Below are 27,001 nucleotides of genomic sequence, written 5' to 3' on the forward strand. Positions count from 1 at the left end.
CCCTACCATGCACCTTCACAGCTGATTTTTAAAAACCATTTGGCATTCAAATCCCAGTGTCCCTTGTTAGTCCTAAATACAGAAAAGAATTCCCCAAAAAGTTCATCTGTGATAATTATTAAAACAATGCAATACTATTTTCAGATGTAGCAAGCACAGGTTGTCTGTTTCACACTCTGCAAATCATTAAATGTAGTCAGAACTAGGGGTGTGCAAGAAAAAATATTCAGTTTTCCCGCTTGGGAATTTCCGAAGCAGGAAAAAAAAGTCAGAAATAAGCAATTTCCGAAGAGGCAAGCCACTTTGGAAATTGCTTATTGACTGGCTTCGGGTGACCCTGGGTCAGTCACAGCTTCTCAGAGCTCTCTCAGCACCACCCACCTCACAGGGTGGTTGTCATGAGAATAATAACAACATACTTTGTAAACTGCTCTGAGTGGGTATTGTCCTGAAGGGCAGTATATAAATAAATTATTATTATATTATTATAAAGTGACTGGCCCCTTTGCGGATGATTAAAGCTGCACAACTAAGGCCTCCAGAGAGACAACAGAGGGCTGTACGTATCTGAAGGGCTCCTAAGATATGCAGAAAAATATGACCTTGTAAATTAACAAAAAAAACCAGCTTGAGGTCTAAATATTCTCCAGAAGGGGTGGAACGTTGAGAACAAGGGGGAAAATAAGGAAGAGAAATCTGCCTGCTCAAGTTCCCAAAAGTTTAGAGTACCCAGGAGAGAGAGATTTTGGAAGAAAAGCTGAGCTTTCCAAGTCTCACTGTGGAATCCCACCATTTGTTTTTTGTTTTAATTTTGGTTTGAAAGCCTTCTCTTTATTCTCGTAACAGAATCTTGTAAAGGCAGAACAGATTGACATACTGTTAACAATGCCCCAATTAGATGCTCTGCCTAAAAAAATTGTTCCATCTCATTTATTAACTTGCAGCATTGTACAGCACTGGATACTATTCTCTGGAAAGAGAGGGTGGTACATTTTATATTACATAAATAGTATCTGAATGTATGTAAGCCTAAATTGCTGTTTGAGGTAGCTATACTGTCTGGACTCATGGGGCAATGGGGGCAATCTAGTTTTCTCACCTCATCTTTTTCAAAGTCTTCATCAATTTCAAATACATGGTTTGGAATCTTGTCTGGTCTGAAGGATTTGCTGAAAACAGAACATATTTATTTATGTAACTATTTTTAAAGATACCCCAAAGACCCTCACAGCATTCTGCATCAACATGATTAAATTAATGAAAGATTTATAAGTGCAGCCAGAAACAGCACTTTGTGTGAAGTACTTGGTCACAACACACATACTTATGGAACTCCCTGCCACAGGATATAATGATGGCCAACAGCTTAGATGGTTTTTGAAAAAGCAACAGGCAAATTTGTGACTAATCAATGGCTGCTAGCCATGATGGCTAAATGGAACCTCCATGTTCAGAGGCAGTAACCTTTTAAATACCAATGCTGGAAGACAGCAACAGGATGAGACTTGGGTCTCCATGCCTACTTAAGGTTCCCCAGGAACATCTGACTGGCCACTGTATGGTGGTTTCCATATGGGGACAGGTTTGTGTGGTTTCCTGACTGCTGGTAAGACTGCCAATATAGCACAGAGGCAACATGGCTTCCACGTGGCAGGTTTCCCCCAGTTTCCCTGGCCCAGTTCCTTGGCGCTGGCCACTAACCCCTTCCTTTGTGGAGATATAAGGGGAAAGGCATATCTCCACAAGAGAAGGGACTAGAGACTTGCTCTTTTAAAATGAAAGCCAGGAATATAGGAACTGCAACACATACTGTTATCACATTTTATCAATATAACAACATTCAACTGCCAATTAAAACATAAATAAAAAGCCCACAAGTAATGGGGGCTGGGAGGAGGAAATGGCCACCATAGGCACAGTGTCAGGAAAAATGGTTGCCATATGAGTAAGAAAGTCTGAACTTTCCCATCTACAAGGCAGCAGTCCAGACTTTACTGTTTTATTTCCCAAAACTTTGCAGCAATGCAGGTTTTAAAAAGATAGGGGAAAAGCTGAGGAAACCCTCAGCATGAATGTCCCATGATGCTATGGTGAAGCAGGAAAACCCACTTCTCAATACTACTTAACCCAGGGCAAATAACAACAACAACTACAAAGTTCCATTTATATACTGCCCTTCAGGACAACTTAATGCCACACTCAGAGCAGTTTACAAAGTGTGTTATTGTTATCCTCACAACAATCACCCTGTGGGGTGGGTAGGTGGGGCTGAGAGAGTGCCGACAGAGCTGTGACTGGCCCAAGGTCACCCAGCTGGCTTCAGGCAGGGGAGTGGGGAATCAAACCTGGCTCTCCAGATTAGAGTCCTGCCGCTGTTAACCACTACACCAAACTGGCTCTTGTGTGGAAATGGCCTATGAAATAGGATGCTGGACCAGATGGACCACAGGTCTTATCCAGCACGACTACACTCAAAAGGTGTGTAGTGCCACAGAGAGGCATGGCTGGAAGAGGCTTCCTTACCAGGGCAACATACGAAAATCCCCTGAGTACTCCTCATATTTGAAGTTCACGACGTGCCAGTCTGAGCTGTACGTTTTAATGCACTGGAAAGGAAAATAATCAAAGTTCAACACAAGTTTATTGGTCCTGGCCACAGGACTTTAAAAAATGTTAAAACAGCTGCAACACATGCATAACTGCAAATTCAAATAAAAATTACAGACAGCAAGAGAGATTGATTGTATGGTTCATTTACCTATAAACCTGCCTAGCTTGATGGTTCTCGCAAAGAGGAAGGTCTTTTCTAGACTTTGTTACCTGGAATACTTTATCAGGTACTGAAACTTGCAAAGTATGCACTCTATCACTGGGCCATAGTTTCTCCAAGGAGCCACTATGAGTGGCAGCAGTTCCCTGGGATCTGAGGCAGAGAAAGGTGATTCCCAACCAACAGCTTTTAGCTGGAGAGGATGGTTTTTGAACCTGGGATCAGCTGCATGCAATTCATAGACTGCCTCCCTTTCACCCGCATCCTTCAGCTTAGGAACTTTGCGCCGTTTAATCTCCGTCTTTACTCCGACTTATTGTGCCATTCCAAGGAGAGCAACGATTTTTTAAAAAATGAGACGTTCTTCCCTGAAAATAAGGCTTGTTACAAGTAGCATTGTAATCACTTTTGCACTTGAGAACTCATCCCTCAAGAGCTGTGATTATGCCGTTATAATTAAAAAGAGGAAGCCACTCACACACACAGTTAAAAACATCCATTTCTCCCCTTAGTCTCATTGCAGATACACAAGAAGATATAAGCATAATAGTTTTTAACAATGCACAACTAGGTCAGTTCAGATCCAGCTGTTTCTGTCTTTAATAAAAACATTTTGTAACTGAGTTTACTTGAATGCCCGGAATTTGTTACTTAAATTCTGAAGCAGCAATTCATACCCACAAGAACAGAGAAAATCATCAGTTTTCTATGTGTATACACCTCCTTTCCTAGGCTCTTAGAAGTTTATAAGCGATATGCCGTAGAGCAATATAGAACTAGAATCAGACTTAAACCAAAACAATGCTAAAACTATGCCAAAGCAAATTAAACAGCCAAGAAATAACTCAAGGGATCCCTTTCTCAAATCAGTCTCCAAAAGTAGCTAAGTGCTGTGCCTGTCCCTCACAAGAATGATTGATCATACAGTTTGCTGAAAAGATAAGAATTCTTGGTTAGAGATCACTAGCCACTGCTCAAGGAACTACATTTCCCAGAATCCTAAGGGAAAAAAAGCAAACTCAATTAAAAACCTGTATCAGTGCTACACCCTGCAACTCAAGAGCCAAGCTACAAGTTACTTTTTTCACATGGAGAACACTTGATTGTTCTCGCAAGTTTTCATGGGAAGCAAAGTGTCCTTCCCCTCTCTGTTAGAATTGCTGCCTGAAGAGCCAGAGAAAGCCGGCAGTAGCAGCAGCTTTTGCAAATCGTTCCTCCAGTTACAATCCTGATGGACAAGAGGGCTCCCAACGATTGTTTGGGGGCGAGCAGCTGCTACTTTCTCCCTGGGTGTCTGGCTCCCGGGGAACTGCTCTGGAGAAAACTGCCGTGTCAGTGAAGCTCCAGCTGCAGCAACAGTGGAAGAATCTGCTGCTGCTCTAACATGCCCTCATTCCAGTTTTTCTCCAGGAGCTCAGGAGCAGGGGAAGGGCATGTTAGAGCAGCAGCAGATTCTTCCACTGTCACTGTGGCTGGAGCTTCACCGACACGGCGGCTTTCTCTAGAGCAGCTCCCCAGGAGCAGGACACCCAGGGAGAAAGTAGCAGCTGACCGCCCCCAAACAATCGTTGGGAGCCCTCTTGTCCAGCAGGCTTGTGACTGGAGGAACGATTTGCAAAAGCTGCTGCTACCACCGGCTTTCTCTGGCTCTTCAGGCAGTGATTCTAACAGAGAGGGGAAGGACACTCGGACTTCACTTCCCAGGAAAACTTGCAAGAACAATCAAGTGTTCTCCACATGAAAAAAAATCACTTGTAGCTTGGCTCTCAGCTGCAAAAAACCAAGCCATCACAGTTATCTCAAGGGTCTTTTCCAAACAAGTAAGACAAGGAAAGAGCATCCCTGCAAGGTGAGAGAGCACCCTCTCCAAGTCCTCCTGCATCAGCAAAAGGGACTCCGGAAGGAGCTCAGTGAATATGCAAAGCACTGGCAAGTCTGGGAAAAGTTTTATGCTTTATCTAAAGGGACAAATGCAGGACTGACCATTTTCACAGAAACCCTGGAACAACACAGCTGGTGGCCCTTACCTCTTGGACAAAGAGACTCTGCGCCTTTTTCAGAGCATCCTCTGGCACTGTGGAGTGGACTGTCCTCCGCTGGCGACCTATAACTGCGATCTAGAAGGGTGCGGAGAGGGTGGAACAATCAAAGACTACAGAATGGCTTGACCAAGTAGATGACACTCAGTTTTGCTTTTGTAAATCTTTTTAATCAAGGAAACACTTTGGAATTGAGAGCTTTGTGGCACCTTAAAAGACTAACAAATTTATGATGGCATAAACTTCTGCAGGCTAGAGCTCACTTTGTTAGATGTGTGACGTGTAGTGCGTGTCAGCATGACGTGTCAGATGGATGGTCCCAAACCCACACCACAGTGTTTCAAAAAATGATATTAAAAGATTAACTGTTTCTTTTGAAGCGGCTACCCTTTTGAAGCGGTGGCGGCTACCTGGCCAGTTTAAACCTGCCTGGCTAGGATTCTTGTAGTTCAGAATGAATGTCAAGGAAATGGAAGTCATCAATGTGTGGAAACAACTTATTTCAATGAGTGCTATTTTCTTTGGAAGAGATGGCAACTCTATGAAACCCATTTAAGATGGCATGGGAATGCACCCTCCATTTCTCTGGGAGCATACTCTGCACAGCCTTTAAGATGCTGGAGAGAGGGGCAGCCCAGAGGTCTGTGACTGCATCCATAAAGGAATGTTATTTTATTTACTTCATTTAGTTATTTGTCTGATATCTTGCCAAAACACAGATGAGCTTAAAACAGGGAAGATTACAGAATCCATTAAATGGTAGCTGTAGGTTATCTTTGTTTTTCTGCTGGTATTTAACCTGCGTAGGGCTAGAGGCACAAGCTCCTGGTCCTTGGTTCTTAGCCTGGGACTCACAACCTGGGACTTGTCTGTGGTGGATGAGGATCAGCCCTGGTGTTTTTTTTATATATTAGTTTTTGTAACTTGAAACTTTCCCCTTTTCATAAGGTGCTTTGGGTCCATCCACAGAGAAAAGAGGCCTAAAAATGCTTAAATAAACAGAACAAAAATAAAATCAACTGGTAAGAAAAGTCTACAAGCATACACAAATACACATACACAGAATAATACCACTCAATACTACAACTCTTAAAAAGAACTCAAAGATAAGATCTACAAAACAGAGGCAATGAGTACCTTTCCCTACATATCTGCAAGGAAGGGGCCCACTTTGTCTCCCCTGCATCATAAACCACAACAATATACGTCAAGAACCGACAAATAAGTTTAGCAGACTGAGAAAATGTTCAGTCGGTAGAAGAGCAGGCTCAGGGCTCCAACCGTCTCATTCTAACTGCATCACCCATTTGGTCCAAGATGGACTAACTAACCTGCCCTGTACTTAATCAAAATGGAGTATGATCTTGAATGTAAGATGGTCTACCAAGAACAAGATTATACATAACATTACTGTACATAACTGGAACTTGTACATAATTATAACTTGTATGCAAATTTAGGATACCCTCCTCTTTTTCTTGAGGAACATGTGGGAAAAAAACTAGTGTACCTTTCAGGTACCTCTGACCTGGATAGCCCAGGTGAGCTTGCCATGAAAAACCTACCAAGGGTTGCCGTAAGTCACATCTGACTTGACGGCAGTCTTCACTACCACACCTTTCAGGTAAATGGGGCATTGATTAAGGATGTGGCAGAAGATAAAAGGGCTTGTCCTATTCAAGACTGAGGCATAAGAGTCAAGGCACTGGAGACAACAATCCTGTATTATGGATTTTGTTCCAGCAAAAGCTGAAAGTGAAATGAGGCATTAAATACTCTTTCAAGGAGGTGGAGGCATAGGCCCCTCCCCTCCAGAAGGCCGCCAATAAAGGTGCCACACCCAGTTATGGCAGTAAGTACAGTAACACCGCTGAAGTGGTTCAGGGCTTTGAGAGGCTTAAGGGCTTGGTTAATGAGAGACCTCTGGTTCAGCAGCAGGCTCTAGGGTAGAGGGGCCAGGATCCAAGTTCAAATGAGAAGGCAGAGCTGTATCCTAGGGTGAAGAGGCTGCCTCAGAGTCTTATCATAACAACAAAGTTCGATTTATATACCACCCTTCTGGACAACTTAACACTCAGAGCAGTTTACAAGTCTGTTATTATTACCCTCACAACAATTACCCTGTGAGGTGGGTGGGGCTCTGAAGAGCTGTGACTGACCCAAGGTCCCCCAGCTGGCTTCAAGTGGAAGAGTGGGGAATCAAACCCAGTTCTCCAGATTAAGTCCCGCTACTCTTAACCAATATACCAGTCTGGGTCTTGTGGCTTCTCCTGCACATCAAAGGAGACTCCTGGGGGTGTCTCAGCTGCCTCCTTCGATGGTGATGGTCGGTGACTAGCTGCTTTCTCTGCTGAGCCTTCAGCATCTTCTCCTGACATGGAGAAGTCCTTAGTTAGGTCCATGATCACTAAGGTGGCATAAACCTTTCTTTTAAAGAGTGGCTTGAGAGAGGTCCATATTCCTTGGTTCTCTAGGAGTGGACCGAAGGGAAACCATGGTCCACTGGTGGATCACTGGCTAGTTTTCTCAGAGACTATTTATTACTTGGTCGTTGCTTGGATTCTTGCAAAGAATGCCTGACTAGGTCAGGCCATGGTGTTTATGGCCTTAAACAAGAATGCGTTCTCAGGGTGACTGGGCAGACACATTAATTACATCTTAATTGTAAACAGATCTTGAGGATGCATTCTGCCCTGGCAAATTTAAGATGCATCAGGGGACTTTGGGAATTCCATTTTTTTAAAAAAACAAACATGCAGGGCTGAAGTCAGCTCACTCCTAATTGCACAGTTTTGTCCCACTGCTGCCTTGGGTTAATACAACACCAAACCCTGCAAATCGGTTTAGCACAGAGGATGGCAATAAAACCACAAGCAGTGATCCTTCTCTTACTCAAAACTGCCTTCATCTATCTGGAAATTTTTTTTGTGTTCTGTCTGCAGCCTAGGCCACACCTGACTGGGTGCATCACTTCTGCCATCCTGAGCTCTTATGACAACCTATAAGGCTGAGGGGCCCCGTCCAACTGCAATGAATATCATGCAATACCCAGGGGCTGGATTTTTGCCCCGGAGAACAAAAAGGAGTTTTGTGATGAGTGGATTTATCACAACAGAAGCCTTCAGTACAACAAAACCCTACCACACTCAACCTCTTTGTCTGTAATGAGCTCCGAGACTTTTTTGGTTTTGCTACAACAGATTTCAAATGGAATCTACCACATAGCCAAGACCAATGTTCAAATAAGCAACTCACAGACACGTCCTCCATAGGGAACATAAGCAGATCTCGGAATGGATCGCTGTAAATCTGGGCTTTTCTCTGGGTGATGACATTTTCATAGTCCAGGGGTTCAACCACTTTCGTTTTTTCCTATGGGATATAAGAAAAAACAGGTCAACAGTGCTCCCACTGCAAGTTTTGCAAACCAGTCATGGACATCTTCCTCTGGTATTATTGGAAACTTGGATACTACCTCGGGTATTACTGGAAACAAGTCCTACAACTTCCTCCCACATCACATAGCCTATGACGTTCCATGCAGCTATAGTGGCCAAGAGACTGAGCCATGAATTGAAAAGCTCCCACTTCAATTTTTGTTCTCTTCTATGAGCTCACTAGCTGGTGTTAGGCAAGCCACATTTCTGCAGCCCCTCCTAACATCTGCAATATGGAGATAATATTATTGGTCTACCTTATATGGCTGTTGTAAGGATTATGGTAAGCTGAAGAATGTGAAATATTATTCAATAAGCTATGACTATATAAAACTTTATGCCATTTTCTTACTGGTCCAGGGCATTTAAAGGAACTGGCACCATCTATAGGCCATGCGGCAGCAATCTTTATTTGCAGTTTGTAAGAAATCTGGTTTGGTTTGTGTGGTGGGGAAGTTTTTCTTGACCGAGCCCAATTAAAAAGCAGGAAAAGAAATCTGACAGAAGCCACATGAGGAAGGTCAGAAGTTTGGTTTACAAGCAACAGCATGTGACTTGTGTGCTAACTTCAGCTGCTGCCTTGTGATGGGCAAAACTCTTTAATCACATAGCTGTTGCTCTGTAACTATGAAGCCAGAATACTAACAGGACAAGAACAGAGAAGTCATGCTCGTGTCTCTCTGAAGCTCTGGGCTTGCATAAGAAGTTACTCTGATTTAAAATACAAAACACCAACCTCAGCTTCTACTGGTTCTTGATGAATTCAAAGTTAAATGGGGGGAGGACTGTGGTTCCTTGCACTGCCTGCAGAAGATCCCAGGTTCAACCCCCCTCTCAGCAACTTCAATCAAGGGTGTGGTTAGGAAATACCCTTCTAACAGACTGCAGAGAGATGCTGTCTGTTATAGTGCCCTCCAACTTAACAACCTACAGCAAAGATTTACCAGCCCCCAGCCCGAATTTCCTGCCCTCCAAGCAACTGAGATTGTAAAAAAATGGCCTTCATCTAGTAACGTTCCTTTAGGCTCTATGGTAAAGATCATACTAGGAGAGGCAGCCTAGAGCGTTGTCCAGTAGCAACATCACATCCTCCCCAAACTCTGCCCTTCCCAGGCACCGGTTCCAAAATCTCCTGTGATTTGCTGAGGCAATGTTGGGAACCCAACATAGCGGTCTGTATGGAAAAGCCATGGCTCTATGATACTGTCAGGACACACTTTGTCTGCAAAAGGATCCTGGTTCAGTCCTTGTAGCCTCCACTTAAAAGCTCTTGGGGTTACATGCTTTGAGAAAGACCTCCTCTGGAGAGCATTGCCAGCCAAAGTAGACAGTGCTGACCCAATAAATCAAAGGTCTGAATTGATAGAAGGATGCTCAACAGGAGAGTCAAAGCAAAATCTTCCTAACTTGAGAAAATCTTTTCCATGCTGCCTTGCCTGAGAAGGAACTTCAGCACCTTGCAAAATATGATTGTTAACGCTGTAGTACGTTCAATCACAATTACATGATTGAGCACTTTATGATTCCTCCCATGTGCACTGAGAGGATGGACTATGGAAGAGTGGCAGCAGTGGGTAACGTCTTTTAAGAAAGGATGTCTGCATTTATGCCTGAAAAGTTTCTAAGAATGCATAATGTAAAGGCAACTCACGTGCATATTGCAGATGAGCACATAAGAGTTGCAACATGGATTTTCAACATACATACAAAACAACCTGCGTTTAAACCTGACTTTGGTTGCTTGCACACTGAGATTATGCTCCATTTTGGCATGCAAACTGGAACAGGTTTTTCTGGAGCATCCATACAACATTGTCGCCTAATTGTTCACTTTCCAGGATTCACCTTGCTTTGCTATCTTTCCCAAACTGGTTTGATATGGTTTTTGTTGAAAGATCACAGCAACTTTGCAAACCTTGTGAATGGAAAGAATTTTTAATAATCCACACGGATCAGTCTTATTCCTTGCTTTAGCCTCCCACATTTTCCCAACAACCACTGAAGGGCTTCTAAGGAGTTTTTTTTAAAACTCTGCAGCTGCAAGGTCACTACAGCATTATCTATTCTATTACTACAATCTGCTAGCTCCTCTGAATCCCAGCTTTCATTTTTGTAAAGCAAGTCACTAGCCTTAATTGGGGGGGGGTGTTACAGAGATACACCTTTCCTATTATAACTCTGCAAAGAAAAAGGGCTAGAGACTTACTTTTTTATGATGGCTCTGAATACAGAGGAGCTAGTAGGATATAGCAATAGATCATTACATTATTACACTATAAAAACCTTCTAACTGCCAATTTTCAAGACAAGCCTGAAAAACCCCTCCAGTAGTGCAGAGCAGAAGTGATTGGGGTGTGTGTGGAGATCTGAGGCAAGGAAAGTGCCTGGAAAACTGCTGTGTGAATGCTCTGTTCCTGTTGTATGTGCCTTTGCATTCATGGTGACAACAAGAGAATCACTGCCATGTGAAAGCAGCCTTCATACCAGTTCCCATCCATGGCTCACAAACCCTGATACTCAGGGCAAAAGACACAATCTTGCACACAGATACCTGGAAGCACTTCCTGTAAAATCAATCTTGGTTGCTCCCATATACAAAGAGCGAAAAAATCTTTTGACACAACTGCAAGACTGAAAGACAAGTTTTAAACTTAGCAACATGCCTGGGTCTCTCCACTCTTGTACAAAATGCACATGCTTGGAATTCTTGGAGAAAATTAATCTGCAGAAGAGAGGATTTGCTAGCAAAAGTACAGCTCTGCTGTATTAGTGATTTGACGTGCTTCTGGGCAATTGCAACACCCTTGACCCCGTTTTCTAGATTTCTTTGCTGAGGAGGAAACTGACACTTGTGCACAGTATAAACATTCTTGGATATTGAACTCCCAATTCCCCATAAACAAACAGGTTTATATTTGGATTAAAGCAGAGAAAGATAAACCAAAAAGGGAAAGTGAAAAAAATAGCAAACCGAGGAAGTCAGAATGGAATTATAATTGACTTTATTATAATTGACTTTATTCATTTAAAAACATATGGCTGCCTTTTAATCTATAGACCAGTTCTCATGGTGGCTTAGGAAGATTAAAACAAGTATCTATCTATAGTAGTCTGTCCAAGGTTCCCCACATTCTGCCACTCCTGAGCAGAGTTAAGAAAGAGAACCCAGAATCTGGCCCACCGTATGAAACTGCCTTGTACCCAAGTAGGGTTACCAGCCTCCAGGTAGTAGCTGGAGATCCCCCGGAATTACAACTGGTCTCCAGGCCACAGAGATTAGTTCACCTGGAGAAAATGGCTACTTTGGGAGATGGACTCTATGGAATTATGCCATGCCAAGGTCCTTTCCCTCCCCAAACCCCTCTTTCTCCAGGTTTCTCTAGGTTTCACCCCCTAGATCTCCAGGAATTTCCCAACTTGGAGCTGGCAACCCTATACCCGGCAGATCACTGGTCCCTCTAGATCAGCATTATCTACCCCGGCTGGCAACAGCTATCCGGGATCTCAAGTAGAGGAAGGTTTTTCCAAATACTGGTTATCTGGCCTTGGATATGAGACTTTCTGCACTCAGAACCAGCATTCTACTGTGGAGCTGTGGCTCCTCTCGAAAGACCAGCGGTCTTGGTTTTTCAGCAGTTGGCGGTGGGTCATGACGGCTAGGAATGCAACCTTAACCTCCTATCTAACTGGAGTCCTTTTTACTTTCACTCATATACAAGAGGAGAAAGCAGAAGCAAACGGACAAGTTATGCACTGCAGTTATGGAAACTGTTGCACTGTGACCATTACTCATAGGGCTTTCACAAAGAGTGCACTACGTGAATCTGCAGATTGGACAAACGCGCAATTCAGCCTCCCAGGGCTCCTTGTAATATACAAACTTATACCCTACCCTTTCATAATTACAATTTGTACACGTGTTAGGCAGCTTGGGGTGTGGGGCACCTTTGCCAAGGCAGCCCACACAAGAAATTGAAGCAGAGAAGGGAACTATGGGAGGGGGAGGCCACCCTAACACAGAGGCAGCAGATACCCAGATTTTTTTTATCTAGTTAAACTATTTATACCATGGCTTATCTCTTTAAGGAGATAAGCACTCCTGCTATAGGGGTCCCAAATTATTCCTCTGACCTCTTTGTAATGGCCTACTTGCAAGCAAAGGACTGCTTGCAAAGGCAGCAAGAAAGCCAGGGAACAAGCATGACCAAAGAGCCAAGTTTAAGAGAAGTGAAAGGAGCTGCAGGATACTTCTCAGGCAAAGAGGGAGCCAGGATTTTAGTAGAGAAGCAACTGGGTGGCAAGATCTTCCTCAAAGTGAGTAAAACAACCCAAGCCTTTCATAACATGTAAGAAACAGGAGAGATTTCTTGCCACCCATTCTGCACTTCAAAGAGCTGTGGAAATTTTTAAAATTCTCCAAGGAAATGCCTACGCTACAAACTTAAACCAATTTACTGTGACAACATCCCTCATGGCCTCCTTGGAGCTGAAATACTTATGAGGATACTACAGACTTCCACCGGAGAATTGGAGAATGCTCAGCGCAAAATGACAATTCCCAGGATACAAATAGATGTGGATTATGAGGATTCCTTGACAGAATTCAAGACCGCTTTGGGCAGAATTTGGTGCAGGAAGAAGGAAAGAAGAGAATGGAGTTGGCATGGAGAACATCTGCTTTTACTGCACAGTGACATGTTCCGCTGATCTAGGGGTACCAACTGGCCTGGAGAAAAATAATCTGTACCTTAAAATTATTTATATTATATATTTTATATTATTTACCACCATACAATGAAAAACTTAAACACCCATTTCTGCACATGAAGCCTCTATTATTGGGACAGAATGTATTTCTCTTAGAGCCAAGCTCCAAGTGACTTTTTTCACGTGGAGAACACTTGATTGTTTTCGCAAGTTTTCCTGGGAACTGAAGTCTGAGTGTCCTTCCCCTCTCTGTTAGAATCGCTGCCTGAAGAGCCACAGAAAGCCAGCGGCAGCAGCAGCTTTTGCAAATCGTTCCTCCAGTCACAAGCCTGCTGCACAAGAGCAGGATGCCCAGGGGGAAAGTAGCAGCTGCCCGCCCCCAAAGATCGTTGAGAGCCCTCTTGCCCGGCTTTCTCTGGCTCTTCAGGCAGTGATTCTAACAGAAAGGGGAAGGACACTTGGACTTCAGTTCCCAGGAAAACTTGCAAAAACAATCAAGTGTTCTCCACGTGAAAAAAGTCACTTGGAGCTTGGCTCTGAGCCAGTTGGAAACCCTTTGCTGACAGCACCTGAGAACTCCCCCACATGTCTTCCACTGTGGCATCATCTGAGCAGAGAAGAGTGAGTCTGTCATAGCGTAAAAATTATGCTCTAAAAATTGAGAACAAAGGAAGCAGAGGATACCATATGGCAGGCACAGAAGTGTAGGCCTCCACATTAACACAGCAAAGAGGAAGTGATTTCATGCTGAAATGTTCCTCTACTTCTTCCTGATTAAGTTTCATAACCTTGCACCATATTCTAAGTCAGTTTTTCTATTCAAGGCTTTCTATTCAAGGCGGGGAAAGTGTGCTTTTAACTTCTTACAAAAGCTTTCTAGCACATTAGATTCCTCATTAAGACACTAATGACAGCAAAGACAAAATTGCAGAAAAGCGCATCACTGTACGCGCTTGGGTAAAAATAGGATTCCCTTTCCACCTCCTTAATCCACAAAGGTAATTTCGCCTTGCATTATCGGAAGGCTTGTGAGAAGTCATCTGGATGAGCATCAGTCCTCTCCATTAGCTCCTGCCCGCCTCTGGCTATTAGATAAAAACATCTAATCAAATGTAATACAGAACTGTACAGAGGAGTGGGTACTAGTAATCTCACATGGTGTTCAAGATATATCATTAAAAGTCTGTCAGCAGAGAGGTGAACCCCCAACACGGTCAGACTCCCCCTACCATCCAGATCTGTTCAAAGGGCCATCTTTTCTCACATGAACCAGCCCATCAATTGGGAGAGTCACTGAAGGGTCTTCTCCGGACGTGTCTACTACCTTTGGAAGTTAAACAGGTATGTACAGAACACAGGGCCTCCTCAGTGATTGCACCCCATTTATCGAACTCTGCCCCACACGATGTTCAGCTGGCACCATCTCCATTATCTATTCGATTCTAAGCAAAGTCTGTCCCCTTTACCAAGTCCTTTGGTGGGTTTTGTTTTGAATTGTTTGTGTCACAGTTGTTTTTCTTACTCGGAGCCTGAGCCAATACTAAGGAATGGCATGATGGCAAATATGCCAAAGTTTGGGGCCATCCACTGTCACTTGGAATGGGAGTTCACCACAGAGGCCTGTGAAGTTTCACTGCTGGGAGGCACGTGACTCCTGCATGCCCCTTTTAGCCCTGCCAGCTTCAGTGAGTGTGAAAGATTCATTCAGAAAGGGATTTTTGCGCATGTGCACAATGGAGTGCTGTGCTTAGTGTGGTGGTAGTATGGAGGGTACCATGTTCATAGTCCCTCAAAATCCGGAGCCAGCTCTGTTTGGTGTTTCAGTGCTTTTTTTTAAAAAAAACAATTACGAGATTTTACATCCATTTAACTATTTTTTGCTTTTATCTGCTGTGAGCTGCCTTGAACACCCCTCAAGCTAAAAAGCAGCACGTGCTTTTTAGAAATAAATATATACATTTCAACGCCATGCAGCCATTACAGACATAGAGCCTCCAACAGAGAGAGATAAAAAGCTTGCAGGCCCAATAACCCAACTTTAGCGGCTCATCCTTGTCTGGGAAGAGAGCACACCGCTGATCTCTGCTCCCAGATGGAGCTGGATTCTCAATTTAGTGCTTTTAGTTGCTAACAGAAAAGCAATTTATTCCTGGCTCTCATCACGCAGACAAAACTCCAGACGCTCGCTCTCTCTCTTTCAAAAAAACTCAGATCTCCTTATAAAAGCAGCAGGCAAGCCAGAAAATGGGTTTGCTGGAACAGCTGAAACCCTTCCATCACTGAGGCACCCTGGAAAAGGTCTACCTCATCTGCAAAGAACCATCTGCAAAGAATTCTTTACAAAGCCTGAGCTATAGATTCCCAGTGCAAAAACAAAACAAAAGCTTGCAGAACACTAAGGGAATTCATGGAGCGTGAACAGGAAACAAGAGACAGGGTCTCAGAACCATACTGTCGTTCTTAAACAAGAAGTGGTGTGGGGTGAGCAGTCAATACTTTCTGAGGAGGGATGTGTTGGTGCTCAAGGAAAATCTGAATCCTATGCCTCCCTGATCTGGAGGCCTTTACTCTGGATATACCCACCATTGGCTCCTTACATTATAGTCTGCAAAGGGCTTTTTCGAATGTATTTTCATGCCTCTTGGTTTAAAAAAACTCTCTGAATTCTGCCTGCTCCACCTCTCCTGATGCCACCTCTCTCTTCTGACGTCATAACAGACTTAGGCAGGCAGAGGTATCGTGACTTCTGTTGGACATTGATTTGACTGCTCTGATGTCACAGAGAACTGAACAGCCTAGGTCTAGGCTGCTGAGGGGACTGGGGGGATTACCTTTCTATAATCTCAACAGAAATGCATTGCTGGACAGGTGGATGAAAATAAACATGCCTGCACTTGAGAACATTCAGGCAGAGGGAGAAGTGCATTTATTAGGTATACTAAGCTTTACAAAATTATTTTGCAAAGCTACACAGGCACCAATTTTGTACCATGAAAAGCTCATGAAAGCAAGAGACGTATAATCACAAGACTGGGGTGGGCTAGGGTTGTCAACTTCTAGGTGGTGCCTGGAGAGCTCCCAGAATTACGACTGTTCTCCAGACTTCAGACATCAGTCCCCCTGGAGAAAATGGCTGCTTTGGAAGGTGGACTCTATGGTATTATACCCCACTGAAGGCCCTTCCCTCCCCAAATCCCACCTTTCCCAAGCTGTTCTCTCAAATTCTCCAGGAATTTTCCAACCCAGAATTGATAAATCTACACGGAGATAATAATTTCTGGCATCCTTTTCTTATAAGAATACGTATTATACTCCAGTATACTCATATTTAAGGACACTATATCTGGAGAGGCAACTGTTTAAGAATGGATGAGTGGAAGGAACCCTGTACACATCCAGTGGGACTTTCTCTATAGCAATTTTCATGTGCCTCTGAGAACAGCTTGAGACACCCAAGAGCTAGAACGTCTCAACAGAGCACTGCCTCCATTGGGAAGTAGGGCACATAGCTCTCTCCCCCAGGGACAGTGCCAGAGGAAAGGAACAGAGGGCTGGCTTATCTACTTGTGGCTAAACAACTCTCTAGCAAATCTCAGTGCTTGAATTCAGATCAAGTTGGGAATATGGATCCCCACCCTCTAATGCCTTGCTTAATTGTCTTTTGGCTAATGTCTTCAGCCTTGAGATAGCACTGTTATTTCAATCTAACAGAACCCATGTGGGAAAGCTTCCAGATGCTCGCTACAAACCAGGAGAAGAATCCAAGGAGCCATTTCCTCAGCTTGCAGCTTTTTGTCTCATGAAAATCCAGACCCAAGAAGTTGCTTCCTGCCATCAGAAGAGCCTCCCATATGTCCTCTGTATATGCCTGCCAGTTCATAATGCCTTTGGCACCTTTACTGTCCTTTCAAGAAGTGGCTTAAGGGATTTTATTGCTCCACGAAGCACCCTCTTCCTGTTCCACTCTGGCTGGATCCAAGGCAACCTCCAGATGCAGCCATGATGGACAAAGGCCCCTTCCAATTTAGTGTTTCGACTGGCTGCCTGGGTGCCAAAATGGCCCTTTCCCAAAACATACCACAAAAATCTGCTCGGGTCTCAATGCCACACTGGGAATGCTCTGTTCATACACGGATGTCAGACTGAGTTCTGAAGAGCTGATAACATTCCCCAGAGCAGCTTAGGCTCTTCTCCCACCTCCAAATGTGGGCACACAGAGTCTCTCTATACAATATTTTTGACACAGGATCTTCACGTCAGGAGATGCAACATTAGCCAGGAAGCATAGTTTTGAAAGTGCCAGCGGAGATCGCTCTGGAGAGGACAGATTCTCTCACAGCCCTTCACTGTCTCTGACATGCTGGACTCTCTCTCCTTCTGGAGCTTTTACCCTGCCACCCTCTCTGCTTAAAACTTTGCATTAACCAAGCCTTGGTAGGGCAAAGGCTCCAGAAGAGGAGATGCCAGAGGTGGTGGAGGGCTGTGAGAGAATCTGTCCCCTACGGAGCAATCTCCGCTGGCTCTGTTTTGCAAAACTATGCTTCCTGGCTAACGCTGTGTCTCCTGAGTCCTGACACTTGACGAACATGCACTCTGGTGTCTCATCTATACAGGGACTCATAGAGAGGATTGAACATACAAACATACTTATGGTGTCAGACCTCTGGTCCTCCCCAACCTAATACTGTCTTGCTTGACTGGCAGTGGCTATCCAGTGCCTCAGGTAGAGAAAAGACTTTTACTACCCCAGCCAACCAAGAGTGTTTCACTGGAGCTCTTGCTAGGGATTGAACTTGGGACCTTTTGCATACAAAACATATGTTCTACCACTGAGCCACAGCATCAGACCATCTAATTCAGTATTTTCAGGAAGACAGGTATGACCAGAGCATTTTGTAGATGCTTTCTGCATCTCCACACCACAATGGATCAAAGCGTAGAGAGACAGACAAAAATCAGACAATGCAAATACTCAGTACTCCTGGTCATCACTGTGCTGTTCTGGGAAGCTGCTTGGGTGGACAACCAGCCCTCCATACTCCTACTTTCCCTTGCAAAGTAGAGGGGATGCTAATTGCCTCTTAGAAGACCAGATTTCATCACACTGACTTTACTTCTAATCCACATACTGCAATATTGTGCTACTGTGAACCCTCAGGTGATTCCAAGGAACAACCTGGAAACAGAATTGAAAGACGTAGGCAAAGTATTTGTAAAAGTCAGCACTGTGTGGGGGTTAGATTGTCGGACTAGGATCTGGGAGACCCTGGTTCAAATTCCCCACACTGTCATGGAAGCTTGCTGGATGACCTTGGACCAGTCACTCTTTCTCAGCCTAAGTTGTTTTGAAGGTAAAATGGAGGAGCAGAGAGCAATGTAAGTTGCTTTGGGTCCCCCCACCACTGGGGAGATAAGCAGTTACAAACTAAGTTAAGTTGGTAAACATGGAGGCAGCAGAAGCCCAGGGGCTGTCTCCAATGCTTTTGCCACAGAGGAAAGCAGAAACAAGAGCTTTCCCCAAGGACAATACAACTCATCCCTTGAGAAGCTTTTTTTTTTTTTGCATCTTATACAATTAACTCATTTGCCACTTGCAGGATGTTCATAGAAAGAGACCTTAAAAAGGTTGCTTGGTCAATCTGCATTGCACCTGAGCACCCCAGATGAAAGGCTGTCAAATTAAAACCCTGAAATAGGATTCAAAAGTCTTACACTCTTATGCTGCGTAAAGAACATCAAACTCTTCTCTTCAGGTGTTTAGTTCCTCCCTCTCCTCTCTTTCGCCAGATGGCACCCAGAGACTTAACTGAAAGTGGAGAAGGAATTGAAGGAAAGCAATTATGGAGTTACAGACAAAGGATTCCTCTCCAGATGCATGGGGGAGGGTCATTTACCAACCCTCCACCAGCACCTACTGCCAGGGGGAAAGCCACTGAAATAGGTATCAAGAGTGACTGGACCCTGCCTGTCTTCTAATGAGCACAGGGTGACATACCTTATCTTCGCATCAATCCACAGTGGCTGGTTATGAACATATATAGCTGCCTTATACTGAGCCAGGCCATTGATCTTTCTAGCTCACTACTGACCAGCAGCACCTCTCCTGGGTGTCAGGCAAGTCTTCCCCAAGACCTGCTACCTGAGATCCTGGACCTGGGAGCTCTGCCACTGATCCACAGCTGAGAGTCAGAAAGTATAACCAATTTATTGTATTTATTTAAATATGTAAATATGAGAGAGGCAGTGTGGTGCGGTAGTTAAAGTGTCATATTAGGATCTGGGAGATCGAGGTTTGAATCCCCACTCTGCCATGGAAGCAAGCTGGGGAGCTTAGGCCAGTCACACCCTCTCAGACTCACAGGTTGTTGTGAGGATAAATGGGGGACAGGAGAATGATGTAAGCTGCTTTGGGACCTCACTGGGTGGAAAGGCAGGATATAAATGAGCGAGCAAGCAAGCTACATCTTGGAGTGGTCCTGCATTCAATGATAGCGTCATCCAAAGGCGCAAGGCTATGCGCCACAAGCCAAGAGCTCTTTAGCTCTTGCTGTTCAGCTTGAGGCAAAGGGTTTTAGTTTCTGCATACACCCAAGCTTTATACGTGCAACAGGAAGAGAAAGTAAACTCTCAGCAAGATGTTAAAGCTGGCAAAGACATCCTGCCCAATCTTTCTCTCTCTGCTCCAGTGAGTGTCATGGCCTAGTGGGGATCTGAAGCCTGTCAAAGTCTTCCTGGCCAAAACCCAGCGCTCTGGTCCCTGGCTTTTACACCTCACGATATTCACACTTATTAAATCCATACTGCATTTTCTTTCTCAATTGCTGTGGAGCAGAACATGATGCAGAACCAAGATGTGAGGACTTAGGAGCAGCTCTGTGATATTTATTTACAGAGGATTGATGGGAACTGTGCTTCACTGGCAATTAAAAAGGGCAATCTAACCCACGACACTGAAGACGCCTAGATAGATTGTTCTGGGAGACTTCAACATTCATGCCAAGAGTTCCTCACTCAGGATAGCCCAGGATGTTAAAGCTTCTCTGGCTGCCCTAGGCCTCTCTCAAATTGTGACAGCCCCAAAACATAAAAGAGTTCAGACCTTGGATTTTTATTAAAGTTTTTGCACTGAGGGAAGGTCTGGTTTCAGGGTTGGAGGCCTAAAACATGGTCTGACAACTGCCTACTCAAAACAAGGGAAAGGTATCTCCTACACAAGAGATGGGGGCCCAGTTAAAATGGTCCACCCATGGAGGCTCATGGATCCTACTGGATTTCAAAGTGCTTTGAACAATTTTAGGATTTCAAATATGTGTTCTGCTGAGGCTTCAGTGGGAATATGGAACACAAAGCTCCTAGAAGCTACTGATGAGTTGCCCTTCCTTGACATCTCTCGTTCTTGGGGTGGAATCCAGCCTCACAGTTTACCTCAGATCTAGTTGACCAAAGGGGTTTGGGAGACATCTGGAATTACACTGAATCCAATGAGCATGATACAGAACTCACTGAAAGATCTATGGAGCAGCAGTGACAACAGCAAACAAGTGTTACTTTTTTGCTATAATTGCACCAGTCAGTTCACGACCATCCCAATTGTTTAAGGTATCTCGGCATCCACTTATTCCTAAATATAAATCTTTGTCGTCTCAGGAACAGGAAATTAGTTGTGATGTTTTGTGCTGACAAAAATCTCTTGAATATATTCTGACTTGGGTGCTGGTTGTAACATGACTGAAGAAACATCTGAAATATCTAAAACACGGCCAGGTCTGTTTATGGATCGTTTTGACCAAATTACCATGATGGATGTTGACAGGATCCTGGGATCTGTGAAGGCTACCGTTTGTGCTCTGATCCCTGTCCATCTTGGCTGCTGAAATCATGTAAGTACCACATATATGAGTAACTGATGACTATCAAAAATCAGTCACTGACTCAGGGCACCTTGCCTTGGCCATTCAAAGGAGGAGTGTCCATTACTGACATCTGAGGAAGGGAGCTTTGACTCTCATAAGCTTATATTCTGAAAATCTCATTGGTCTTTAAGGTGCTACTGGATTCCAGTCTTGCTGTTCTACTGCAGACCAACAAGGCTACCCACCTGAAATGATCTACTACTTAAAAACCATCACTATAGAAAAGCGATGTAGCCAATTCGGCTGACCCTTACTGACTTGGTTAAGAGCCTTGGGGTTATACTGGACCCAGCATTACTGCTGAAGAAGCAAATTAATGCAGCTGCAAAAACCCACTTTCTTCCAACTTAGTTTAGCTTGGAAGATGGCCCCCTACCTTGACTCAGCTGATCTGGCCATGTGGATCCACAGCACAGGAACACTGAGACTAAACTACTGTAACGCACTCTATATAGGTCTCTTCTTGAAATCAGCTTGGAAAATCCAGCTAGTACAGAGTGATGCAGCTTGGTTACTATCAGGAACTACACAGCGTATGCATATTAAACCCATTCTGCAGTCACTCCATTGGCTGCCCATGAGTTACCAAGTTGAATTCAAGCCCTAGACATCACATATAAAGCTCTTCCTGGCCTTGGATCCTTCAACAGCTGCCCAGGAAGAAGGAATGCTCTTTGTCCCTCTCCAAGTTGGAATCTCAACAGAAACACTCACAGATGCATACTGCACCAAAGGAAAACTCCACCGAAAGAGAAGAAAAGCATTTAATGAGAAGCTGGCAAAAGGTCAGGAACAAGGATGAGAAAATAACAGATGCCATTAGGAGGATCAGCAGGAGCCAGGGGAAGAGAGACAAAAGGGGCTGTCTCTCTTCCACTCAGAGCAGACAGTCTGAAAAGGGCACCTCAGATCACAAGTGCTCAGTCCAACTTCCACTTCTACTAAACAGCTTTGGCAGGTTTCTGTCATGCTCTGAGAACCAGTTTGACCAGAGGCAACATGGGCTGCAAGAAGGGTGCCTGTACTCACTGGATCACCTCCAATGCTCGTCTCTCCAGCCTCCAGAGTAGTGATAACCTGCTAGGATCCCAGAGGCAACATAGCCTTCATTCCAAAGACTCTTCCAGTTACTGCCCAGCTCTATCACTTTCTCCCAAGACTGGAACCTAGCAAAAGGCCCATCAACCTCCCCACCACTGTGTAGAGCAAGTAAGCCTCTGGCAGAGTTCTCTGCTTACGCACCCATCCTTCCCTGCCCATACCTTAGCTCACATAGAAAAGTCAGCAACTGAGTGGAGAACCAAAGGAGGGCTTCTGTGCTTCTGTTCACATGGGGAGGAAGGAGTTAACGAAGTAATCCATCAGCTCACATAGGAGCCAGACTGCTGGACCCAAAATATTGTTATAAATGAACTGCTGACCAGGGCTGCAGAGCAACATCAAGGCGGAAGCAAGCCAGGAAAGAATGAAGTTGCGTCTTAACAACCAAGAAAACCATTATTGTAATGAGAGATCATTTCTCTGACGTTTCCCCAAAGAGAGACACAAGAGCCTGCACTGTGACTGCCAAACGCCAGGCAGGGAATTCATTCTCCGCTTGGTTTGCGTTATTCTGGCTTTGTGCTTTCCAACCACAAGAACTGCAGAAGCTTCTTGCTTCTTTATCAGGGCCAATTTTGTTGCTGACGTTTCTGCCCCTGTGGTTTGCTCACTATTTCTAGGCAGCACATTCGGTTGAAGAGGAAGCCACACAGCTGTTTGGGCTGCTGCTGAGTTAGACATGGAGCCCTGGGGCTATTTCTTTCTTTTTCTTTGAGGACGCTCCCCTCCGTTCTATTCTCCTGCTTTTTCAGAACAAAACAAGAGAATGCATGGGGGAGAGATGGGAACAACTCCTTGAAGTAAGGGATTCCATTTTTTCAAAAAAAAAGAAGCGGTTCCCCCAACCTTTTTACTTAATGGAGGCCAACACGATTCTATTTTCCATGGGTGGAGGGTGGGGGGGGGGCTGTTGCTCAGTGGCAGAGCATGTGCTTTGCATGAAGAAGATCTCAGAAATTGTAGGGGGAAAATGCTTCTTTGTCTGAGATCCTGAAGAGCTGCTGCCAGTTTGACAACACTGAGGTAAATGGACCAACAGTCTGCCTCAATAAAAGGCACTCGAGCAACTTCTTTTGGGTGTGGCCATTGCTCAGTGATAGAACACACACTTTGCATGCATGTACCAGATGGTCGGACTTTGTATAAGGTAGCATATTCATATGTTCCAACACAAATCCCAACTGTACCCAGCCCCATTCTGAGCAAGGATGAGGGCAAGATGCCAAACACCCCTCAAAGCAAACATAACTGACAGCTACTTAGGGGGGGGGGAAATCACCCAGTAGCTTTCTTTCAGGACTATACCATTCCAGATTGCAAGAAGGGGATGGGGAAAACAGATCTCTAAAATGTTCTTCTGAGTAAAAATGGCATTCCATCTGTAACAAAACTAGCACACCATGGAAAGAGATTCTAGCTGAGCCCTGACTCTAATGTGCTAATGGCCAGCACCCAGGAGGTATTCTTTACATGGGGGAGGGGGGACTTTAAAAAGTAACCCCGCAATCTTAAGTGATGCAGTCCCAGAAAGATTTTACTATCCAATTTTGAGGGCTGTGTAGGTGCTAATCTGTATTCTACATCCTCCCCTCATTTCTAGTTCATCCACAAAATATCATCAACAAGCCCTTATTTATGAAGCCCTTTTGCTTATTAGAGGTCATTTCCTTTACAAACAAGCCTGTTCATGGATAATAAGCAGACAGACTCTCAGGAACCACAGAGAGGCTGTGCAAGCCCAGAGAAGATTAAAAACACAGGATTTTGCCTGGAATACAAACTGCTCTAAGACCACTGCAACCCGCCTTCCATTGCCCCCCCCCACAACCAAATCACTCATCCTCTATATACAAAAGCCAAATAATACTCCTCAGAGTACAACCTGAAGATTTCCCATGGAAGGTTTTCCATTAGGATTTTGATCTAGCACAAATCCCAGCAGTATTTTCCAGTTTACGATTCCGCTCTATGTTATATTAGTCTCTTGATTTCAACCATTTTTAATCAGCACGCTGTGCTATAAATGAAAAATATTCTCCAGTGTGAGTTTAGAACAATTCCCTTAATAGCATGCCGAATACAGCTATTAATTACAATGCATGATTAATTTGCAAAATGATCTGTAATCTTTGTGGCAATCCTAACAACCCTGCCAGGTTGGCCATCATCATAATCCTTTCTCAAGTATGCAACAAACCAACTGAAAAGGAGTCCAAGTGGCTGCAGGAAAAAGAGGCAGAACTCGAATCCAGGTCCAAAACACAACTTGCAATCACTGGTCCATTCAATGTTGCAGTCCTGCACAGAGTTAAGTGTATTTTAATACATGTGTCTTAACTACGTTTTATAATTGTGTGTGTTTACATTTTGTAAGCCACCTTGGGCACTGGGGAAAGGCAGGATACAAGTATTTTAAATAAATGAATGAATTGAGCATAAACACCAGTACTTTCATTGCGGCCTAAATGCACACCAGGTTGCAGTCAAGATGCTCTGTTCATTAAGAGAGCAATCCTAAGTAGGTCTACGCAGATCCATTCAATGGGATTACTCCAAGGAAAGTGTTTTTAGGATTGCAGTTAATGGTCTTCAGTTTATCACAAGCTTGGATAATGACTACAACTGAGCCAGGCCCTTGTCCTTGAGTGAGCAGAACTTGTGCCTCTGCACAAGTTCAGAGGCATTCACAAGGAGCCAGATTTTCTGAAATCAGATTAGTGGCCTCAGAGAAATATAGGGTCAACCTGCTAACCCCCTGCTCCTTGCCAATTTAACAGCTGTACAAATAGACGAAAATGCTGCTATACATTATAAGGAAAGCACTGGGAGAATCTAAACCTGCCACCACACCCTGACTTTTGGCATCTTTATAGGAAATAATTTGCCTTCTCCTGCTCCTACCATTTCTGTTTTTCCACTCTGTCCTCTTGCAGCACACAAACCTGTTCTAGTGAGGAAAATGCACAGAAAGCCCACAGAATGCTTCATACGTGCCTGAGAAACAGTTCATCCCCAATCTACCAAAGTGCAAGCAAGTTTTGGCGTCTTTTGAAAGCTATTGTTCCTGCGTAGAGAATAAAAATTCTACAGCACAGAAGGGGAGGCAGTTCTCCCTGCACAAATACAAAATCAATCAAGCATCACATGGCAGACTTAACATAACAAAGGACCTCCTCAATCTGTCAGACCCATCATTACGCACAGTTTCCTTTATGCTGCAGTTTAAAAAATTCTCATAGGTAAAGCATTAGGCAGCACTTTATGATCTACAATCATTTCTTCACTATAGTGGGCTGGGCTACTTCTGAATATACTAGGTGCAAAATTTAGCATCCTGAGTAGTTCCACTTGCACTCTTTAAAAAAGTAAGTTTCCAGTCCTCATGGTGACATTGGCAGGCATGATATTTCGGAAGATGGAGACTATAGCAGTTACATGTAGCAACCTGGCCTGAATTGTTCTGGGGACAGCCTGACAGTTTTGTCTACAGAAGAGCCCCACTGTGAGCCTAGACCACCATACCAAGAAGAGCTGCTGCAGCACAATGGTTAACTGGTTGGTAAGCAAAGTGGCACTTTGCTGGTTAGAATCCCGCTACAGCCATAAGCTCAGCAGGTGCCCTGGGTAAGCCACTCCTCTCAGCCCCTGTATTATCCCCTGTATTGTGGGGATAACAACACTGACTTTGTTCACCTCTTCGAATGGTGCACTAATCTGCTTAGAAGAGTGGTATATACATGCCGTTATTACTATTATATAGACTACATTTGGTCCAGGAGTGGTTCCGGTCAGCTGAGGGCACTGGCTCAGCCCACTCTCACTTTTATGATGAAAAAGATAGCTATTTCTTCAAAGCAGAACTGCCTCTTGGACAGAAGAAAAATACATTCCACACCCCCACCAGTAACTCACTACGCCCCTGGGCACAGGTCTGGGCATCTCAGCAGCCCACTCTCACTTTCGTGTAAATAACTTTCTGGATCCAGGATGCAGTATAACTAAGATGCTCTTTATTAAAGTCAAGTGTCCTCACAGCCACCAGACCTTTGGAAAGAATGCCCGAATGCGGATGCAGCCTGCCAGGCCACAGCGCAGGCTACCCGCATCTCCTCAGAAGGAACGCCCCTTGAGCCAAATGGCCTGCTCCCCGGAAAGGAGGAAGATGGGCCGGGCTGGGCATGGGGTGATTGATGGTGGTGGTCAGGACGACGATTAAACCGACCTGGGGCGGTGAGCCTTCTGGAAGCAGCGGCCCCCTGAAGGGCTCCCGCCAGGCCTCCGAGATGGGCTGAGCCTCCCACCAGGCAGGAAGCGGCTTCTTCCTTCCCGGGGCTCTGGGTGGGGCCTTCCTTCCCCTTCGAGAGGCAGGGAGCGGCCGGGGGGGCGGCGGCTATGGCCTTCCCAGGGCCCCTCGCCGCCGCACCGGGCCTGCCACGCCCCTCTGCCCCCGGGAGAGGGCGCGCCCCTCACTGCGTCCCCGCACCTAATCCTCCCCCCGCGGTCCACCTGCTCTCCATCCCCAGCCAAGAGCTCCGGGCGCCTCTTCTGCCCCCGCCCGGCACACGCCTTCCTCAGCCCCGGCAGCTATTGTCCGCGCAAGGGCCACGTGCGGGAAGGGGGCCCTCTGCGCCCCGGCGCCTGTCTTGCCTCACCTGCGCCGCCGAGCCGCGCACGGCCTCCGAGACGCTCTGCCGGAGCTCGGCCGCCGTGCCGGGCTTGCTCAGGCGCTTGGTGAACTTGCGCACTTCGGCCATGGCTGCCTTCGGGGGCTGCGGCGGCGGCTGCTGATGCCGGGACGCCGCGCCTCTTCTGACTCCCGCGGGCGGAATCCAAGCCAGGCGGCGAGGGGAGGAGCGCGGGGAGGGCCGGGCCAGCCGAGGCGGGGCGCGCCAAGGAGGCGCGGGGCGCGGGCAGGCGGAGAGGTCTCGGGGCGCAAGCACCAGCCGGCCTCCGCGGAGCCCCCGAAGCGCTCCAAGGCGGCAGCAAAGCAAGGGGAGATGCCGGAGCCAAACGGCACGGCACCTGCCGGGACTT

The 27,001-nt window shown here is 45.2% G+C and overlaps 1 protein-coding gene across 1 annotated transcript in view; it reads right to left on the reverse strand.

Annotated features, from left to right (window-relative positions):
• DOCK11 (dedicator of cytokinesis 11) overlaps positions 1-26,758 on the reverse strand; it is a 120,807-nt gene extending 94,049 nt beyond the window's left edge. Inside the window, exons 1-5 of the mRNA XM_054996040.1 lie at positions 26,620-26,758; positions 8,065-8,181; positions 4,798-4,887; positions 2,524-2,606; positions 1,100-1,169 (exon numbers count right to left, since the gene is read on the reverse strand). Of these exons, the coding sequence (XP_054852015.1) occupies positions 1,100-1,169; positions 2,524-2,606; positions 4,798-4,887; positions 8,065-8,181; positions 26,620-26,721 (462 nt within the window). The 5' untranslated portion in view covers positions 26,722-26,758. The remainder of the gene's footprint in view (positions 1-1,099; positions 1,170-2,523; positions 2,607-4,797; positions 4,888-8,064; positions 8,182-26,619) is intronic.
• Positions 26,759-27,001: the final 243 nt, after the last annotated feature.

Source organism: Eublepharis macularius, chromosome 13, assembly GCF_028583425.1.
Source record: "Eublepharis macularius isolate TG4126 chromosome 13, MPM_Emac_v1.0, whole genome shotgun sequence".
Taxonomy (NCBI): Eukaryota; Metazoa; Chordata; class Lepidosauria; order Squamata; family Eublepharidae; genus Eublepharis; species Eublepharis macularius.